At 39.7% G+C, this 18477-nt stretch overlaps 1 protein-coding gene across 1 annotated transcript in view; it reads left to right on the top strand.

The window, feature by feature from the left end:
• The window catches only part of ABCC4 (ATP binding cassette subfamily C member 4), a 319962-nt gene that overhangs the window by 262902 nt on the left and 38583 nt on the right, over positions 1-18477 (top strand). The window contains exons 28-30 of the mRNA XM_030813558.1: positions 1253-1425; positions 1914-2019; positions 10946-11080. Coding sequence (XP_030669418.1) covers positions 1253-1425; positions 1914-2019; positions 10946-11080 — 414 coding nt within the window. The remainder of the gene's footprint in view (positions 1-1252; positions 1426-1913; positions 2020-10945; positions 11081-18477) is intronic.

Here is an 18477-nt window from a genome sequence, read left to right as displayed (position 1 = left end):
GCTCTTGTTCTATAAAATGTCTCCAAAACAAACATCAGTGAACTGAACCACCACCCAATGTAGTATCAGATCATCTTATAGCTACAATTTTATAAAGATACATTAATATCATCTATCCCCATCATCTGGGGCAAGATGTTATATTGTCTCCTGTTTTTCGTGAGTTTTCATTCACTGCCAAACATTTATTAGACTGAAGAAAATGCACCGACCTGCTTTAGCGATAGAGACTTAAACTTGGGAAAGGACCAGCCCAAGAATAAGCTCCTGATTTCCTAACAAATGAGGCACAGTTTCCCATTGTTTGCATTTGTATTTTTTTAACTTTTCCAGTTGATTAAAAAACCTTCCAAAATGGTAAAGTGCCTATAAGATGGTATCTTTGGAGGGCCATACCTCCTGCAGTAATTTTCTTTTTAAATTTTCCCATGAGTTATACTCACTCCTCTCCAAAATGTACTTTGGGAAACTTGACCCAACCAGAAAGATCCTTTCACCTTTTCTTCAGACTCTATATTGGGAGCATGAGCTTCATTTTTTGAGAAACTTCCTTCCCTCCCTGGAAGAGGGGTTCTTGGTGGCTGTCACGTTGGTTGTTGGTAAGGGAGTTCAGGTGCTGGGGGACACTGATAAGATTTTTTTCCACCAACTCTATCGAGGTCTAATTTACATAGCAGAAAATGCTCCCTTTAGAAGTGATTCAGTGATTTTGGTAAATTTATAGAGTTGTGCAGTCATTGCAGGATCCAGTTTTAAAACATCTCTGTTACCCCAGGAAATTTCCTTGTATCCATTTACAGTTAATCCTCCAGCCCCTTCGCAGCCATCACTCTTTTTGTCTCTCTAAATTTCTGTAATCTTTTAACTAAAAATTAAGAAGGGATTTTTTTAATCTTTCTGTATTTTACCTATAGAATAATTTTATTGATCATACTGTGTTTTTCTTAATGAAATTGTCCTAGGCAGTATTAACACATGATCCTGCATGAACAGACTGTGCTCGCTGATGGTGATAAAGGAGCATCTTGGGTTCCATTGTTTGTTCTCTTAAGTCAGAATATTTCCGTTTTGTGTAGACTCTACCATCTTTCTCATTGAACATTAACTAGAGGTAACTCTCAGCCTCATGTATGTTTCCACTTAAGTTATATCTCTCGAGAGAAGAGACTTGAAGGTTCTAATGTCTGTGAGGCTTGACTACTTCCATAGCGGCTTGAATGATAAGCAGTCATTCTTCTTTGTACATCTACAGGTACAACTTAAAGAAACCATTGAAGATCTTCCTGGTAAAATGGATACTGAATTAGCAGAATCAGGATCCAATTTTAGTGTTGGACAAAGACAACTGGTGTGCCTTGCCAGGGCAATTCTCAGGAAAAATAAGATATTGATTATTGATGAAGCGACGGCAAATGTGGATCCAAGGTATAAAGCTGAGGTCCATGTAACCTTGAGTCCATATTTTAAGTGTGTAAATGGGAAACATGGAATGATTCTGAGAAATATTTCTAAGTGCTTTGTTTGCCCCAGAGATAACATTTTAACATGGATAACATTCATTCTGAAAAAACAGAAGAAGAAACCCAAACATGTTTTCCAGTGTCAGTTTTATTATTCAGTATCCCAGGAGAGCTAGATTCCTCAAATCCACTCCCAATAATCAGCTTTAAGCAATTTGGAGGGAAGATATTTTTCATTGTTTTATGAAAATTAGTAAATTACTACATAGGTTTTTATACTTGTTTTTAAAGAATAAGATTGTCCTAAAACATTTTAACATGATTTTTAAAACATTGAATATATATGATCTTTTTTTAAAAAAAAAAAAATCTCTATTGTGCAGTAGAGCTTCTTAAGTCTTAAGTCTACTTTTTGCATCTTTACGGAATTAAACTTAACTTCTTTGATTGCAGAACTGATGAGTTAATACAAAAAAAAATCCGGGAGAAATTTGCCCACTGCACCGTGCTAACCATTGCACACAGATTGAACACCATTATTGACAGCGACAAGATAATGGTGAGTCCTTCACCTGTGGAATTCCTGTTGCTCCCAATTATGTTCACTTTTTCAGTTTATTCCTTCCTTGTAAAACTTGATAGAAACCCCTAGTAAGTTAATTTTCTGTTAATTTTGGCTCTCATTCCCAATAGTAATTCATATGCTTAACTACACCCTCAGGGCTACTAACAATATATCCAGTGTATCTCTTTGCATATGATTGTATGCAAAAATCATATGTTAAAAGTTTACCATGAAAATATCCCAAATCTAAGATTCAGCTTGTGATGCTAACTGTCGTACTACAGAATAGTATCAATAGAAGATCACAGTCATCATCACTGTCACAGTTGTTTCAGCATTCTTGATCCCCTTAATGAAAGATTTAGGTTTTTATATACTGCAAGGGGCTTGTTGGGTAATGTTGCAGAACTTCTATGCTGCTGGGACGTTCACAAGATATGTGTCACGGGGGAAGAGATGAGAAGATCCATCACAAATTATTTTCAGAGAAGGCCTAGCCAGAAAAACAAATGATTCCAACAGAAAGGATTTAACATAGGAAATTTATTACATAAGAATTGGAGGGCTTAGAAAATGAAGAGAAACAGTGATAATTTTAGGAAGCAAGGCCAGGCACGGTGGCTCACACCTGTAATCTCAGCAATTTAGGAGGCCGAGGCAGACAGATCACTTGAGGTCAGGAGTTCGAGACCAGCCTGGCCGACACGGTGAAACCCCCGTCTCTACTAATAACACAAAGATTACCTGGGCGTGGTGGCAGGTGCCTGTAATCTAAATGTATCATATAGACTTCTTGTTGGGATTTGCTGTTGCAGCATTGATGATAGCTACTCCTTTTATTATCTAATGCTTGGAAGTGCTGTCAACTTAGAAGGTCTGATTAGTTAGAGAGACAGCAAGGACAGAACTTGCCAGACAAGTCAGCTGGTCACTCCTAAATCTGATCAATCAGCTTCTGACCACGTAAATGTCTAGTTCACAAGCATCCCCTTGATCCATCAGCGCTGTTACCATTATTGAAATGTGCCCATTAGTTTATTGCTTTATATACCAGTCCCTCCAGGTAGATTTTGAGAACCTTAATTTTTTTCTCTCTTGATTAATGTCTTTATCTAAACTCTGAACATGGTTCTACAAAGCAATTTACAGTTGGCTCCTCCCTACGTTTCTAGCCTTTCCTCACTCTGTTCACTCTCTTTCTTTTGTAGTAAAAGCCACAGTCCTTTAGTTATTGTCCTTCAGTTCATCAAACGCAGCATTCACTGTTGTGGTCATGCCCTCTCTACACCATGCACAATGGCAGCTTAGACTATGATGTGAGCAGTGAAGATGGTGCAATGGATAGATTTGGAGTAAATAGCAAAGTAAAGCAAATGGACTGTGATGGATTGAATGTGAGATCTGAGGGAAGTCAGTCCCGGTTTCTCTGTTTGGGACCTGACTATCTGGATGAGTGAGGAAGACCTGGAAGAAGTAAATTTGGAGAAGGGAAAGGCGAGCGTTCCCTTGGAGGATGTAACTGTTGAGGTGACATTGCATTTCAGCATGGAACTTTCCTTCTCACTCCCAACTCCATGAGTGTCTCCAACTATGGCAATGTCTCCAGTGATATTGGGAAATCTTCCATTTAGGGCTCCCTGGCCACGAGGTCATCAGTGACATCACAGGAAGTCCTACTAGGAGGTATAAATTTAAGTAAGGAGTCTTATTACAAGCTCCAAATTCTTTGTGAGAACTATTTTCCAATTTTTCTTAACAGGCAATGGCAGGATTCAGCCTCAGGGAACCCAGGAGACACGCATTCTGTAGCTTGAGATTGGGAACTGGCCTCTGTTCCCTCGACTCCTAGCTGAAAGCGTCTCCTGTATTCTAGAGCTTCTGATCATCAGCCAGCTTTCAATTTGGGGGAACACCATACATACCATTCTTTCTCAGATCTTTGATTTTGGAGGTGTTTTTTTTGTTTGTTTTTGTTTTTTCCCTTGCTTGCTTTAGAGATACCGTTCCAGAAAACACATGTTCTGTTCTGTTATTCTGAAAGCTGTGGAAACATAGAGACAAGTGAATCAGCTGCAAAGCTCAGTGCTCCAGAGGGCAGGCTCAGGGAGTGGCTGGGGAAGTGACAGATGTTAATGAAGGACATAACCAACACTATTGTCATCATACAGTTGTGTAATTGCAAGTGCTTAAGGTGTAATAATTACATTTTGTTGCATTGGTGAATACTTCTCCACAAAGACGGATGGATATGGTTTTGTTTACTGTAAGTAAATCAAGCAAAAGGCTTGTTGGGAAACAACTGCGACCTAATTAATAGCTTTGTTTATGTGTTGACTCTCCAAAGGGATTTACCCAGTTTTGGTTCATTAAGCGCCATTAATGTGTTAAGCTTAGAATTTTATTTTATGAAGATGTTCTCTCAATTTTAACTTTATTAAACATGGTGTAGTCTTAATGACAGCTAATTTAATCTTCATTTGCCCAGTTGCCACAAAACAGTAGAGCAAGACAGACAAATTAGAAATCCTCTTTTTTCTAATATGCACCACTATCTCCACATTAAAGACAGCTTCCTCCCTGTAGTTTTTAGGATTAGCTGGTTACTTGTGACTTGTTTTCCTTTCAGCCAATAGCACAGCCTTTTCCTCCAGTCCCTGCACACCCGTCCTTACAACGCTCTGGATTCTCCCTGGTAGCGTGAGTGGACGAGGAATAAGCGAATCTGCAGTTAGAGAATTCTTCGGGAGTGAATTACAGAGAACCAAAACCAGGACTGAGAAATTCAGATTGTAGCTCTTTTCTTTGTAGGCAATCTTATGGGTATATAATGTATATCTTTCTTTCTAAACCCAAATCTCTTTTTAGTAGAGTTTCCTCAGAGAAAACAAACTAGAAATCGTTCTAACAGAACCAGCTGGAGAAACACAACTCAAAGCTAACTTGAGTTTTATTTAAATTCTATGTTTCATCTTCATGGAACTTCTCTTTAAGAAACCGACAATGGCCACAGTTAGAACATTTCAGAAGAAGAAAAATTACTTCTTGAAAAATATGCTGAGACATTTAATTAAAGTGTTCAGGGGGACAAAGAACTAATGTGAAGGTAGAAAGCACAAACTGGGGCTGGGCGCGGTGGCTCATGCCTGTAATCCCAGCACTTTGGGAGGCTGAGAAGGGCAGATCACCTGAGGTCAGAAGTTCGAGACCAGCCTGGCTGACATGGTGAAACCCTATCTCTACTAAAAATACAGAAAAATTAGCTGGGCATGGTGCCGTGTGCCTGTAATCCCAGCTACTCGGGAGGCTGAGGCAGGAGAATCTCTTGAACCCGGGAGGCGGAGGTTGCAGTGAGCCGAGGTCGCGCCACTGCACTCCAGCCTGGGCAACAGAGTGAGATCCATCTCAAAAAGTAAAAAATAAAAAATGAACAAACTGGGAGAATAAATACACACAATTGCAGGGCTTTGGGGAAGTGGCTGAGTGGGTCACTGGGACCTACCCTTCATCTTCCCCAGGTGAGAAGAACCATTTACTGTTTCAAGACCTGAGGCAGGATTTTAAGTAATCTTTGCCACATGCCGTAGTATCTTGTCCCAGAGAAGAGTCACAGGCACCCACTTTACCAGTGAGGGAACCAATCTCCAACGTCAGATGACTCTCCATACACCCCTTTCGTCATGGCGGCCCAGAACCGACCTCTGAAATGGAAACCCTCCCACCCTCACTCTGCCTGTTGCTAAGTGGGGTTTCTCTGTATCGCTTGCTGCCATAGTGAAAGCTGTTCCGAGCTTTTCTTTTCCTATGGTCAGGCTTTATCCTTCACCCTGTCCTGCCCTTCCCCTGTTCTGAGGTCACCCCACTATCAGCAATGGCATCCTGCCAATTAAATGGATTAAATTGTTTTGCAGTTGGTTCACTTAATTTTTATATCTAGGACAGCTACCTGGAATATCTGCAGATATACAGCCTGATAAACAGATCTTCACTGAGCTTATGTAACTGCGTAACTGACTAATGCATTCCAGTATAATGTGTTTTTCCTTGACCTTCTGGAGAGAGCAAGTGATTTGAGGTTTGCATTGCTGGAGAGATCCTGGGGCCACGGGACCAACATCAATGCATGGCTTAGTTTACGGTTTTACTTGGGTAGAGGAAAGGTGAGGACCGAGCAGGAGATTTCAGGACTGTTTTCATGTAGGTACAAAAGATATGAAGATACAAATTCAAGATTATACCCCTTTTTCTGTACAAAAAGAAAATTCAGAGTCACTTCATTTTGTTGTAAAAGATCTAGAATCTTTGGTCAAATCAGTAAATACAGATTGAGTCCCCTAATCTGAAATCTGAAATGCTCCTAAATCTGAAACTTTATGAGCTCTGATGTGAAGCTCGTAGGAGACACTCATTGGGCATTTCAGATTTTGGATTTTCAGATGAAGTATGCTGAATCTGTAAGTATGTATAATGCAAACATTGCAAAATTCAAAAGTATCTGAAATCTGAAACACTTCTGGTCCCAGGCATTTCCTAAGTATACGCAACATGTATAAAGGCTAAGCGGTTAAAGTTCTATTCTTAGCATTTTTTTCCATGTGCATCCTAACTTGGCCCTTGTAGCATCTGATTGTTCCTTATTTTCTCTTTTCCAATATTTAATTTGTGAGTTAAGCCTCTGCCCTCTTTCCTGCTGTGTCTCCTTTTTGCTTTTCTCTCTCTTGTCTATAGCCATCAACTTGAGGCATGTGGTCCTCTAAGGCTATAGCCTGAATCCTGGCATCCCTATACCTCCTTCCTTATCTATTTCCCGGGGCTAGCTATACTCTTTCTCTGCCGGACCTCACTCTGTGGTCTTACCAGACTGCACCACTGGTCAGTCACCCAGTCGTGCCCTGAATTTTACTTCCTTTGTATTTAACTTTTAGCCAGTGTGCATGGGGTGCCTGCTCACATGTCATGTGCAATGCCAGGCCTTGGAGATGCAACAGTGAACAAGAGCAATCACATAACCCTGCCCTTGAGGAAGTGATAGGTGAGCTGTCAGACCTCTTGGCATCTGGAATGACCACTGTCCTCCCACCCCTCACCTCCACCACCATTTCTACGTGTCCAAGTCTATCCGTTCTTCAAGGCCCAGTTTGCTATTTTCTCCTGCCTGAAGCTCCTCCTCAGAAATTTTGGCCAGAGGTGACTTCTGCTGTTGCTAAACTCCCACTTGTTTTGCCTTTTTTCTGGCATTCTAGTCACTTGAGTGTTTTCTTCTGTCTTTTTTTTTTTTTTTTTTTTTTTGAGTGTTGGCTTCCTAAATGGAGGGGCTGGGACTTACCCATCTCTGCCTCTTCCACAGCATCTAGCATAATGACATGAATGCAGTAAGTGTGCAATAAATGTGTGCTGAATAAATTCAGGAATTCATGAAGGTTCACTTCCATTTTCCTCCAATGTGTTTTGGCAGAGTGTCACTTGCTCATTATTAATCCTGAAACTTTAATGAAGTTTGTTTTCTTGGGCCATGAGTGGGGGCTCACGCCTGTAGTCCCAGCACTTTGGGAAGCCAAGGTGGGAGGATCGCTTTGAGCTCAGGAGTTTGAAACCAGCATGGGCAACATGGCGAAAACCTGTCTCTACAAAAAAAACAAAAATCAGCCAGGCTTTGGTGGCGTGCACCTGTAGTCCTAGCTACTCGGGAGGCTGAGGCTTGAGCCCAGGAGGTGGAGGTTGCAGTGAACCAAGATCGCACCACTGCACTCCAGTCTGGGTAACAGAGTGAGACTCTGTTTCAACAACAACAACAAAAAATTTGTCTTCTTTTTCTGTGAGTATATGCCAGGCACACAGTAAATAATTTTGAGTCCTGGGTATAATAGGACTCAAATTGTAGTGGAAAGTGAATAGGTGAATTTTTTATGCTTGCAGGCATATTTTTCGTAAAATATGCCGTTATTATCCAAATAAAAAAGTCTCTTAGAAAATTAACTGTTTACAGTTCTCATTGCCCATATTTTACTTCTGAAAACAAAGAAACTGAAAGTAAATAATAATGTACCTCTGGGAACTCACATGAAGAGGAAAGAAGACAGGTTTACACCCGGGTTCAAATCCCAGCTCTGCCATCTCCCGATTTGTGCAGCCTAGGCTAAGTTGTTTAACTTATTTGCACTTCCATCTTTATCTCTGGCTGTCAGCATCTTGATAGACTGTTTCTTGCTCATCTTTGAATCTCCCATTCCTAAAACGGTACTTTGGAAACAGACATTCACTCAATATTGGATGAATGGATGGAAGGAAGCAAATTACCTTATCCATTCTATTTTGGGAGTTTTCAGTGATGATTGTAAAAGCAGAGCATGTTCAACCCATTTTATTTTCGTTTTCCCACAAACTGATATTTTAGTTATGGGGTGCTTTCATTGATTTTTATGGTAGCCATACTCTTTGTTAGGTCATATTTATATGCCAGGGATGCCTTGTCTCAAATCTTGCAAATTCATCTGCAGCTGTGATAATCCAGTTCATTATAAGATACTATATTTTGGGGGTTATTTGGGATTTTTTGGGGTTTTTTTTTTTTTTTTTTTTTTGAGACAGAGTCTCACTCTGTCACCCAGGCTGGAGTGCAGTGGCATGATCTCAGCTCACTGCATCCTCCACCTCCTGGGTTCAAGTGATTCTCGTGCCTTAGCCTCCTGAGTAGCTGAGACTACAGTTGCACACCCCCATGCCCAGCTAATTTTTGTATTTTTAGTAAAGATGGGGTTTTGTCATGTTGGCCAGGCTGGTTTCGAACTCCTGGCCTCGAGTGATCCACCTGCCTTGGCCTCCCAAAGTGCTAGGATTGTAGGCATGAGCCACTGCGCCTGGCCTAATTTTGTTTTAATGCGTATCAAAAAAGTATTAAAGAGGTTGGTTTTATTTTATATTTTTTAAGTGTGAAACCTTATAGAAGTTAAAATTTTAAGTTCTAGTAAATTATTAAGGTCGTGGTTTTATCACCCCTAAACTCAAAAACTCTCCTAACAAATAAAATGCAGTTGCTAAGTTGTTGATATTTATAAGGCTTAAAGTATTTTGACCAAAATGATCTTTCTGTCATTTTTATTATTAATCTAATAATAATAATGCTTTTTGAGAACATTATTTTTTTTTTCCTGGCTCTGCCTTTTTAGATTCTGGTCAATTTTGAGAACTCCAGGTCTCAGTGGCATTCATGTGTTTTCAGACAATGAGAGGGAATCTGGAACGATTTACTAGTCACTCAAATGTGAATAGATTTAGTAGGAATTTGGACAAGGACCAAATAGTAGTAGGACTTCCTTTCCATTAAACATTATGTAAAGTCTTTACAGAGAACTCACTATCAACTCTGTGGGAATAATTTTTAAAAGTTTACTTGTTGCTTTTGCAGACTAAAACTTAATCATTTTAGAAAGTAATTTGATTCACTTATTTACTTAGTCTTTAGCATTAGAGAGACCTGTATTTTTAAATTGCAGATTTTTTTCTTCCTTGTCAGGAGGAGTGGTTATGCTCTGTAATGCTATGCTTAAGTAAAATTACACATTTGGGGTATCTAAATTGGCATGCCAAATTATAGGACATTTTAATTATTATGTGGATGTGACAGATTCAATTATTCTTGAACTCTTTTGAGAAAGCTGCCCTTAGCAGTGATTCACAGTAGTAAACAAAAGATTAACAGGAAAATGCCCTTTATTAGGCTTAATAAATGTGTCCGATTAAATACCATGGGACGGAATTAACTGCAATGCCTACATGTAGAAAAACAACCTGTGTCCTGTTTGGAGGTTCAGCATATTCTCTTAAGATAAATTTACTCTAAATACGGCCTAAATGAAGAACTAAGTGCCACTTAACATCAGAACTGTTTTCCTAGGTACGTCATTTGGGCCAATTGTTCAGACTCTTTCTTCCCTCTGAAACCATTAACCAAAGCCACTAATAAGTAGAAATGCAGAGTTAAGAGCCCCTTCCTCCCTCTTTCAATTTCCAGTGGACATATTAATGAGCAATAAAGCAGCTAAAAGGCAAGCAGCTAAAGAAAGAGAAAGAAGCAAAGAAAGGTGATTGGGAAAACATATTCAGCCCTCAGCAATGCAGACTGGGCTGCCCCATGTGCCATGTGGGCTGTGATCACAGGAACTTGGAGCTCAATTTCTTAATTGCTTCTTTAGTCTTATCCAAAGAGAAAATTGGATTTCTAGAGATTTCTTCTGTGCAGAGAGCAATTATGCTAAAGCTGCTTAGATAACAGCTTTTTTGACCAGCCTTTCTCTCTCGGAATAATAAAGTACACCCAGAGCCGATTTCAGAATCCACCTTAACCTCACCATTCAGAGTTTAGCCCCTCTTAGCAGCTGACATGTTCTAGAACCTTAAAGAAATTCCAGAAGCATTTACTTCTTTTCCAAATATTGCTTAAAGTCTATGAAACTGGCTCGGCAATTAATTTACTGTCAGGTCTCTCCCATCTGTTTTTTATGACATTACCCTACCTTTTAGATAAATTGAATTTGACTTTCTTAAATCAAGAAGTTTCCCAACTCTGATCATATGTATAAATACCCCTCAATGCTGAGAGTCTGACAGTTAAAAGCACTAAGTAATGATAAGAACCCAAAATGCCTTTGGCAGAATATAAAATGCCACAGGACTGCTGAGTGCCCAGAATAATAGTCTAGAACTTTCATTTTCTTCCTTTCCTATAACATTATAGTAATAAAAGGTCAGGTTAGGCCTTTGTTTGCTTCGTAAAACAGGGTAATCAAACCATTTAAACACCATCCAGGCCTACCACCCAAACAGATTCTCTCCCTCTCCTGCCCCTTTCCGAAATATTGTCTCTGTTATAATATGTTACTGCAAAACATTGTGTTTCAATGGGTTTCTTTCTGCTGATTAACAGGTTTTAGATTCAGGAAGACTGAAAGAATATGATGAGCCGTATGTTTTGCTGCAAAATAAAGAGAGCCTATTTTACAAGATGGTGCAACAACTGGGCAAAGCAGAAGCCGCTGCCCTCACTGAAACAGCAAAACAGGTGAGCGTGCTCCAAGGAGTTGTAATTAAAGTTTGTCTCAGCAGCTCCCTCCGCACAATTTGGCACCGTGGGTATGGTAACAAGCACTGTGTACCCTTTTCAATTATAAGCCTGCAGAGACAAAGCTTCATGACTGGGCCTTAACAGCACGTCCCGGGTTGAAGTCAGGTCTGCAAAGAGTTGGCAGAAGCGGGTAGGGGCGGGGGGTCGAGTGTGTGCACACTCAACCATGTGCCCAAGAAGTGGAGAGGTGTTAGACCAGACTTTTTATACATTTAGACTCTGTGGGTTCAGATTCTCATAGAAAAAGGCATAGAGCACATAATACTCATATTCTGCAGACCCATTGCATTTCATTCTTATTGATAGGCAAATGCTGTTGAGGTACATACAGGAGGTTTAAGGGTTTGAGCAAAAAGTGTGGGATATTGTTTATTGTTCTAGAATGATCTACCTAGAAAATGTTCTACCTAGATCTACCTAGATTGCTTTTGGTTTCTGTTTTATTGTTTGTAAAGAAAACTGTTACATAATACTCTCACTGTTGCCCTGGGTTTCCCCCTCATTCTTTGTTGTTTAGAATTAGGCCCATATAGCCCATATGCTTCCTCCACCTTCTATAAGATGCAATTGCCAGGCCGGGTGTGGTGGTTCATGCCTGTAATCCCAGCACTTTGGGAGGCCGAGGCAGGCAGATCACCTGAGGTCAGGAGTTCGAGACCAGTCTGACCAACATGGAGAAACCCGATCTCTACTAAAACTACAAAAATTAGCCGGGAGTGGTAGCACATGCCTGTAACCCCAGCTATTCAGGAGGCCGAGGCAGAAGAATCACTTGAACAGAGGAGGCGGAGGTTGCGGTGAGCCAAGATCACACCACTGCACTCCCGCCTGGGCAGTAAGAGCGAAACTCCATCTCAAAAAAAAAAAAAAAAAAAAAAAAACCAAAAAAAAAAAAAGATGTAATAGCCATCAGGACAAATCAAGAATTTATAATATGTTATAGCTATAGCCTGAATAATCCTTGAAGTATGTTTATAAGGCATTAAAGACACACAGGCTACGTGATCTCTTTCCAACAATGGTGATGTGGAAGTATCTCATTCTATGGATGTGATAACTGCAGTTTGATTTAAGGGACTTAGCCAGATGTCACGAGGTCACCTGTAATTCTTCCTTAAAATTCTGTGAGGTGAGAGTTGTATTGATGGAGGGAGGGAAGGAACATCTAATGTTCTTGGCTTAGGGTGGAATGAGACTTCTAGCAGTACATGGTAAGGCTCCCATCAAAACTGTTCATCTGTAGGCATTATAATATGGGTATGATTTTCCTTCTTCATTGTTTTCTGTATTTTTCAGGTTTTCAACACTGTAGATAGAATAAAATAGCTTGTTTGTGTGTAATATTTTAAATATCTATTACAGACAACAGAATAAGAAAATAGGGGCCAACATGGTGAAACCCCGTCTCTACTAAAAATACAAAAATCAGCTGGGTGTAGGGGTGCATGCTTGTAATCCTAGCTACTCGGGAGGCTGAGGCAGGAGAATCACTTGAACATTGCAGTGAGCCAAGATCGTGCCACTGCACTCCAGCCTGGGCGACAGAGCGAGACACCATCTCAAAAAAAAAAAAAAAAAAAAAAAAAAAAGACCGGGCGTGGTGGCTCACACCTGTAACCCCAGCACTTTGTTTGGGAGGCTGAGGTGGGTGGATCATGAGGTCAAGAGATAAAGACCATCCTGGCCAACATGGTGAAACCCATCCCTACTAAAAATACAAAAATTAGCTGGGCGTGGTGGCACACATCTGTAGTCCCAGCTACTCGAGAGGCTAGGCAGGAGAATAGCTTGAACCTGGGAGGCGGAGGTTGCAGTGAGCCGAGATCATGCCCCTGCACTCCAGCCTGGCAACAGAGTGAAACTCCGTCTCAAAAAAAAAAAAAAAAAAAAAGAAAAAGAAAATACATTCCCATATCTAACAGTATTTCTGTATTAAAGATTTATCCAAATAAAACCTAGGTTGCCTTCAGTTCCTATTTCATCTCATTCTCCATAGAAGTGAGGAACTCTCCTTTCAACTGTCTGTAAGATACTTCTTTGAATCCTGCATTCATCCTCAAAACGGTTCTGTAAATGCCTTTGTGTGCACAGCATTATGCTGGGCACTAACAAATACGTTAAACATGCCCCTAGTCATTGACAATATAAACCAAAGGATAGAGCAGAGCAGAGATTTGATTGATGTGCTAGCCCTGATGGCGATGATGATGATGATGATGATGATGGTGATGATATGTGGCAGATGTGCACTGTGCACTTCTCATTATGCCTGTTTAAGAGGCTGAGGTGTAGAGAGGGAAGGAAATTGCCCACGATCTCGTAGCTAGCAGAATTATAGGCAGAGTTCGGATTCAAGCCTGGCTTTGGGAGCGACAAAATCTGTGTTCTGAATTTTCATAAGAATCACACTGTGTATGAATAAGGAGGGACGCTGTACTTGAAGCACTGTATTTCTTTTATACCTGAAATTTACAGAATACTTTTATCTTCTAGAGTGTCTCCCAGCCAAAGCTTCCCTCATAAAACCCCATCAATCATTTGGGATTCCCTGTATAATCTAGTCACAAAAGAGCCAGGAACCTCAAAAACCCTTTTTGTTCTTTGGTACCTCAGGCATTTCACATCAAAGAGATGTGTCCCTATCTATATATCAAAATACCCATTTAAAAAATATGTTACTTATTATCAAGGGATGGAGTAGTAAGAAATAGGTCATAGAATTTTAGCATGTTCCAACTAACATAAGATAATACAGTTCACCTTTGTTTTACAGATGAGGAAACTAAGGCCCCAAGAAGTGAGTGGACCCAGACTAATTTATAGCAGAGACAGAATTAGGAATCTTTTTTTAAATCAATGTTTAATGCAAGTATACCATACATGTAGAAAGCGACATTGGTCGTAGGATTTGAAATCTCAATTACTGGTCCAGTAATCTTCCATCTAATTCAACAATATTAATGGTAACTTACATTCGTGTAGTTCTTTATAATTTATTTTACATTGTTTACATAGTTCTTACATGTATGATTCTACTTAATCCTCACAGCAGTCTGTAAGTCTTACTGTATTGATGAGGATGTTGGGTCATGAGTCTTCACGTGGACACAGAGCTGGTCCGTGGAGAACAGAAGGCAGATTGCTGGGGGAGGCCGATGTGTCCCCCTAGGTAGTGTTCTGTGTCAAGCCTGAAAACACTGCTCCTTGTCTTATTTGGTATCCAAGATGCAGCTAGTCGCCCAGATTCACACAGTGGCAGAATTTCCTTCCTGGATTTTAGTCCTGCCTAACCGCTGGCTCAGGTCACTTCTACAGAAAGACATAAGGAAATACACAGCTTGATTCTCATCCAAGTTGAATATCTTCTTGACATTTCTGCATACACTTGGTCCTCTTAGCAGAACAAGCTGTCAGAGTGTCAACCTTTTACATGTGCAAGCATCAAATATCAATGCATCATTCACAACTGTAACACCATGAGGATTAGTCTAAATCAACAAGCTTTTTGCTCTCACAGATTAGAATTCATTTGTTGGAAGGACAACTCAACATCTGGGAAAAGGTACTTCCAAGTCACGTATTCTTGACCACGGAGTTGCTTTCCTGAAAATGCTGGTGCAGGCAAAGCGGAGTCTCTCTTTTGACTGAGCTTTGCAGATGACTCAGAAAGTATTTTAATATTTTAAATTAAATTAAAATCACATTTTCAATTACATATTAAATTAAAATTACATAATTACATTTCAGGTACATAAAGCTGAAGGGTGCACTGGTTTGCTCAGGCTGCCATAGCAAAGTAGCACAGACTAGGTGGCTTAACCCATAGCAGTTTATGTTCTCACACTTCAGTGCTGGAGTCTGAGATGCAGGGTGTCAGCAGGGCTGCTTTCTCCTCTGAGGCCTCTCTCCTTGGCTTGCAGATGGCTGTATGTTCACCGGGGTCTGTTCACGGGGTCTTTTCTCTGTGTATGTCTGTGTTCTAATCAGTTCTTTCTCTAAGGCACCAGTCACATTGGATCAGGGCCCACCCAAAAGGCCTCATTTTAACTTAATTACACCTTTAAAGACTTCCTCCAAATACAGTCACTTTCTGATGTACGGGTTAGGACTTCAACATAGGAATTTAGGGGGATGCAAATCAGCCCATAACACAGGGTAAATGTCAATCATTGTCTTCCCTGATGAAGCCGACCTAATTGGAGGTTCCCCAGTGAGTAACAGAGGTGCCATTTTGTGCACTCATGAAATCGCCAGATACAACTCAAAAGTTATGAAATCCTGGCCAGGCGTGGTGGTTCACGCCTGTAATCCCAGCACTTTAGGAAGTTGAGGCAGGTATATCACTTGAAGTCAGGAGTTCGAGACCAGCCTGGCCAACATGGTGAAACCTCATCTCTACTAAAAATAAAAAAATTAGCCAGGCATGGTGGCGCACGCTTGTAATCCCAGCTACTCGGGAGGCTGAGGCTGGAGAGTCACTTGAATCCAGGAGATGGAGGTTGCAGTGAGCCTACATCACACCACTGCACTCTAGCCTGGGCGACATAGCAAGACTCCGTCTCAAAAAAAAATATGGATGGATGGATGGATGGATAGATAGATAGATATGAAATCCTGACATCCTGGATCCTAGGAGCCTGGGGCCTGTTTGAAAGGTAGAGGAGACACTTAGCAGCCAATGGCCTTAAAGAAGTCACCCAAGGCCTGTGAGCCTCAGAGGCCTCGCCTGTCATGCCAGTATTGCAGTACTGCCCAGTTTCTTCACTGTTAACATATATTAAATGAGATAGGGTATGTTTAAGTGATTCAAAGAATATAAGGCATTTTACAAATAAAATCGAATTCTAGCTATTGGGATAAAAAGCTCAGTACTTTTTTTAAGACTGTAGACTGAACTCTTAGCTCCCAATAATAGCAAAAGAAGTATCCAAAGTTTTGTAGCTTTATAGACTAAATAATTACAAATTATTTTTAAGAATCAGCTTACCAAATGATATATGCTCATGTTTCAAAGTTCAAAGCTTTGATAGTTTTGCAAAAAACTTTAATAAGTAAAAAAGTAAGTCACTCTGCCACTCCTGCCCTTCATCACGCAGTTCCTCTGCCAGGTTTCAGCCTGCACCTTCTCGCCAGTTTTGTTGACGTATCTGTGCATAAACAAGCACATGTGCATATATAGCTTTCTGGTTTTTGAGCACAAATGCTAGCATTCTTTTACGGTTTTTCACTTAATATTATATCCATATTATATCAATACATATATTATTACCTCATTTTATTATATATGTGTATTTTTTATTAGCTCTGTCTCTCTCTCTCTCTAGAGAGTTTCACTCCCTGTTGCCCCACGGGCTGGACCAATGGTGCAATCTCAGCTCACTGCAGTCTCCATCAAGTGATTCTCCTGCCTCAGCCTCCTGAGTAGCTGGGATTACAGGCGCCCATCACCATGCCCGGCTAATTTTTTTGTATTTTTAGTAGAGATGGGTTTTACCATGTTGGCCAGGCTGGTCTTGAACTCCTGACCTCAGGTAACCCACCCGCCTTGGCCTCCCAAAGTGCTGGGATTACAGGTGTGGGCCACCATGCCAAGCCAGTTACCTCATTTTTTAATGGCTACCTAGTATTTATACTTTTTCCACTCTGTACTTTTTGCTTTTCCCAATTAACTTCCAATTAAGTTAGCTATTTTTGTTTTTTTCCTGGTGAATAACTTACCAGATTTATTTACTAGTTATATTCTGTTTTCCAGTTGATCAGTTTCTGCTTTTATTATCTTTGTTTTTTGGTTTTTCTTGTTGCTTCTTCTTGAATGCATTTGTATCCATTCTTTCTTCCTTAGTATTTTAATGCCGTGAATTTTCATATTCTGTAGGTTTTGGTATGTATTGCTTTCATTCATAGTTTTTTATTTATACATTCTGCAATTTTGGATTTTAATTTTCTCTGGCCCAGAAACTATTGAAGAGGGAAGTTTTTAAAACTTTTTGGCGGTAGTGGTTTGTTTTTTCTGTTCATTTCTTTTCTGTTTTACTCATCAGTTTCATTTTCATTGCATGTCATCCATATCCTTTCTATCCATTTGGAATTTTCTTTGTGTCCTAGCTTTTCTAGATGTTCTTTGGGCATTGAAAAGATGATGTTATCTGTTTAAGGTATAGAGTTTAATAAGGTTTAATTAGTTCTACTTTGTTAATTACATTCTTATTAATCCTTATTTATATTGGTCTGTTTTCTGTGACTTGCATCTAGAGGTGAATTAGTTTCATACTGTACATATTTCTCTTTGTACTACCTGTCATTTTTGTTTTGGTAACTTTGATGCTATGGTTTTCAGTCCACAAATGTTCATAACTTGGGTTTCCATTTGTGAATTATATTTCCTGCCATTTTAACATGACTTTCTTTGATTCATGTAATGGTTTTGGTCCTAAATCCACACTGGTTCAAAACTACATTGGGTCGCATGCTTTTACTTCATTTTCTTTGTCTGCTATATATGGGATTGTCTTTGAATATCCAAAGGTGTGTCTCCTCTATATGACGTGGTTAGGTTTTACTCTGAGATTTAATCTTAGCCTTTGCTGTTAATAGATGATTTTAGTACATTTACATTTATTGAGATTATAAGTATGTTTTATCTTTGTTCTGTCATGTTATGCTTCAGTTTTTAGTATTCCTTTTTACCTTTTAATTTGTAGTAGATAATTTTTGTTTCTTTGAATATTGTTTTGTGCATGTTCCTTTTGTTTCCTCTAAATGCTGTTTCTTTATTGACTCCCTATTATAAACAATGGCAATATAAATACACTTCTGTCTCCATCCTACCACCAAATTTTAGCTTAGTTTTTCTTCTATTTGCCTTCAAACCCCAAATATACTTAAGCCCCTGTTATTTGACTTTCCTTTAAATGATACTTTCTCCATCTTTTAGTTAGCTAAAGTTTATCCTTCAGTACTTTTTAAACCTCAGGCTACAACCCATTAGTGGTGCTGTGAAATCAATTTGGTCCATCATGACTAGCGTGTTTTAAGATGTAAAATGGAATAGAATGGAATGGAAGAAAAATAACATGTATCTTTCATAGTAATGGTAATATTTTTTGAAATGTTTTCAGTATAGATACAGATAGAGGTAGTGGATGTGTACCAAGTCCCCGTGTACAGTGAACTGTGCCACCCATTATTGTGGGTGGCAGTTTAAAAAAAAAATGCAAAACAATGCTCTATACCATCTTAAAGGGAAAGTTCTTTGGAACTTAGAATCCCTGACTTATTGCATGTCTGAAATCTTTGTTACCCTCTGATTTAAATGTGGTGGCCATACCATGGCG

This window comes from Nomascus leucogenys, chromosome 5 (assembly GCF_006542625.1).
Source record: "Nomascus leucogenys isolate Asia chromosome 5, Asia_NLE_v1, whole genome shotgun sequence".
NCBI lineage: Eukaryota > Metazoa > Chordata > Mammalia > Primates > Hylobatidae > Nomascus > Nomascus leucogenys.
This window is presented reverse-complemented; position numbering and strand designations above follow the sequence as displayed.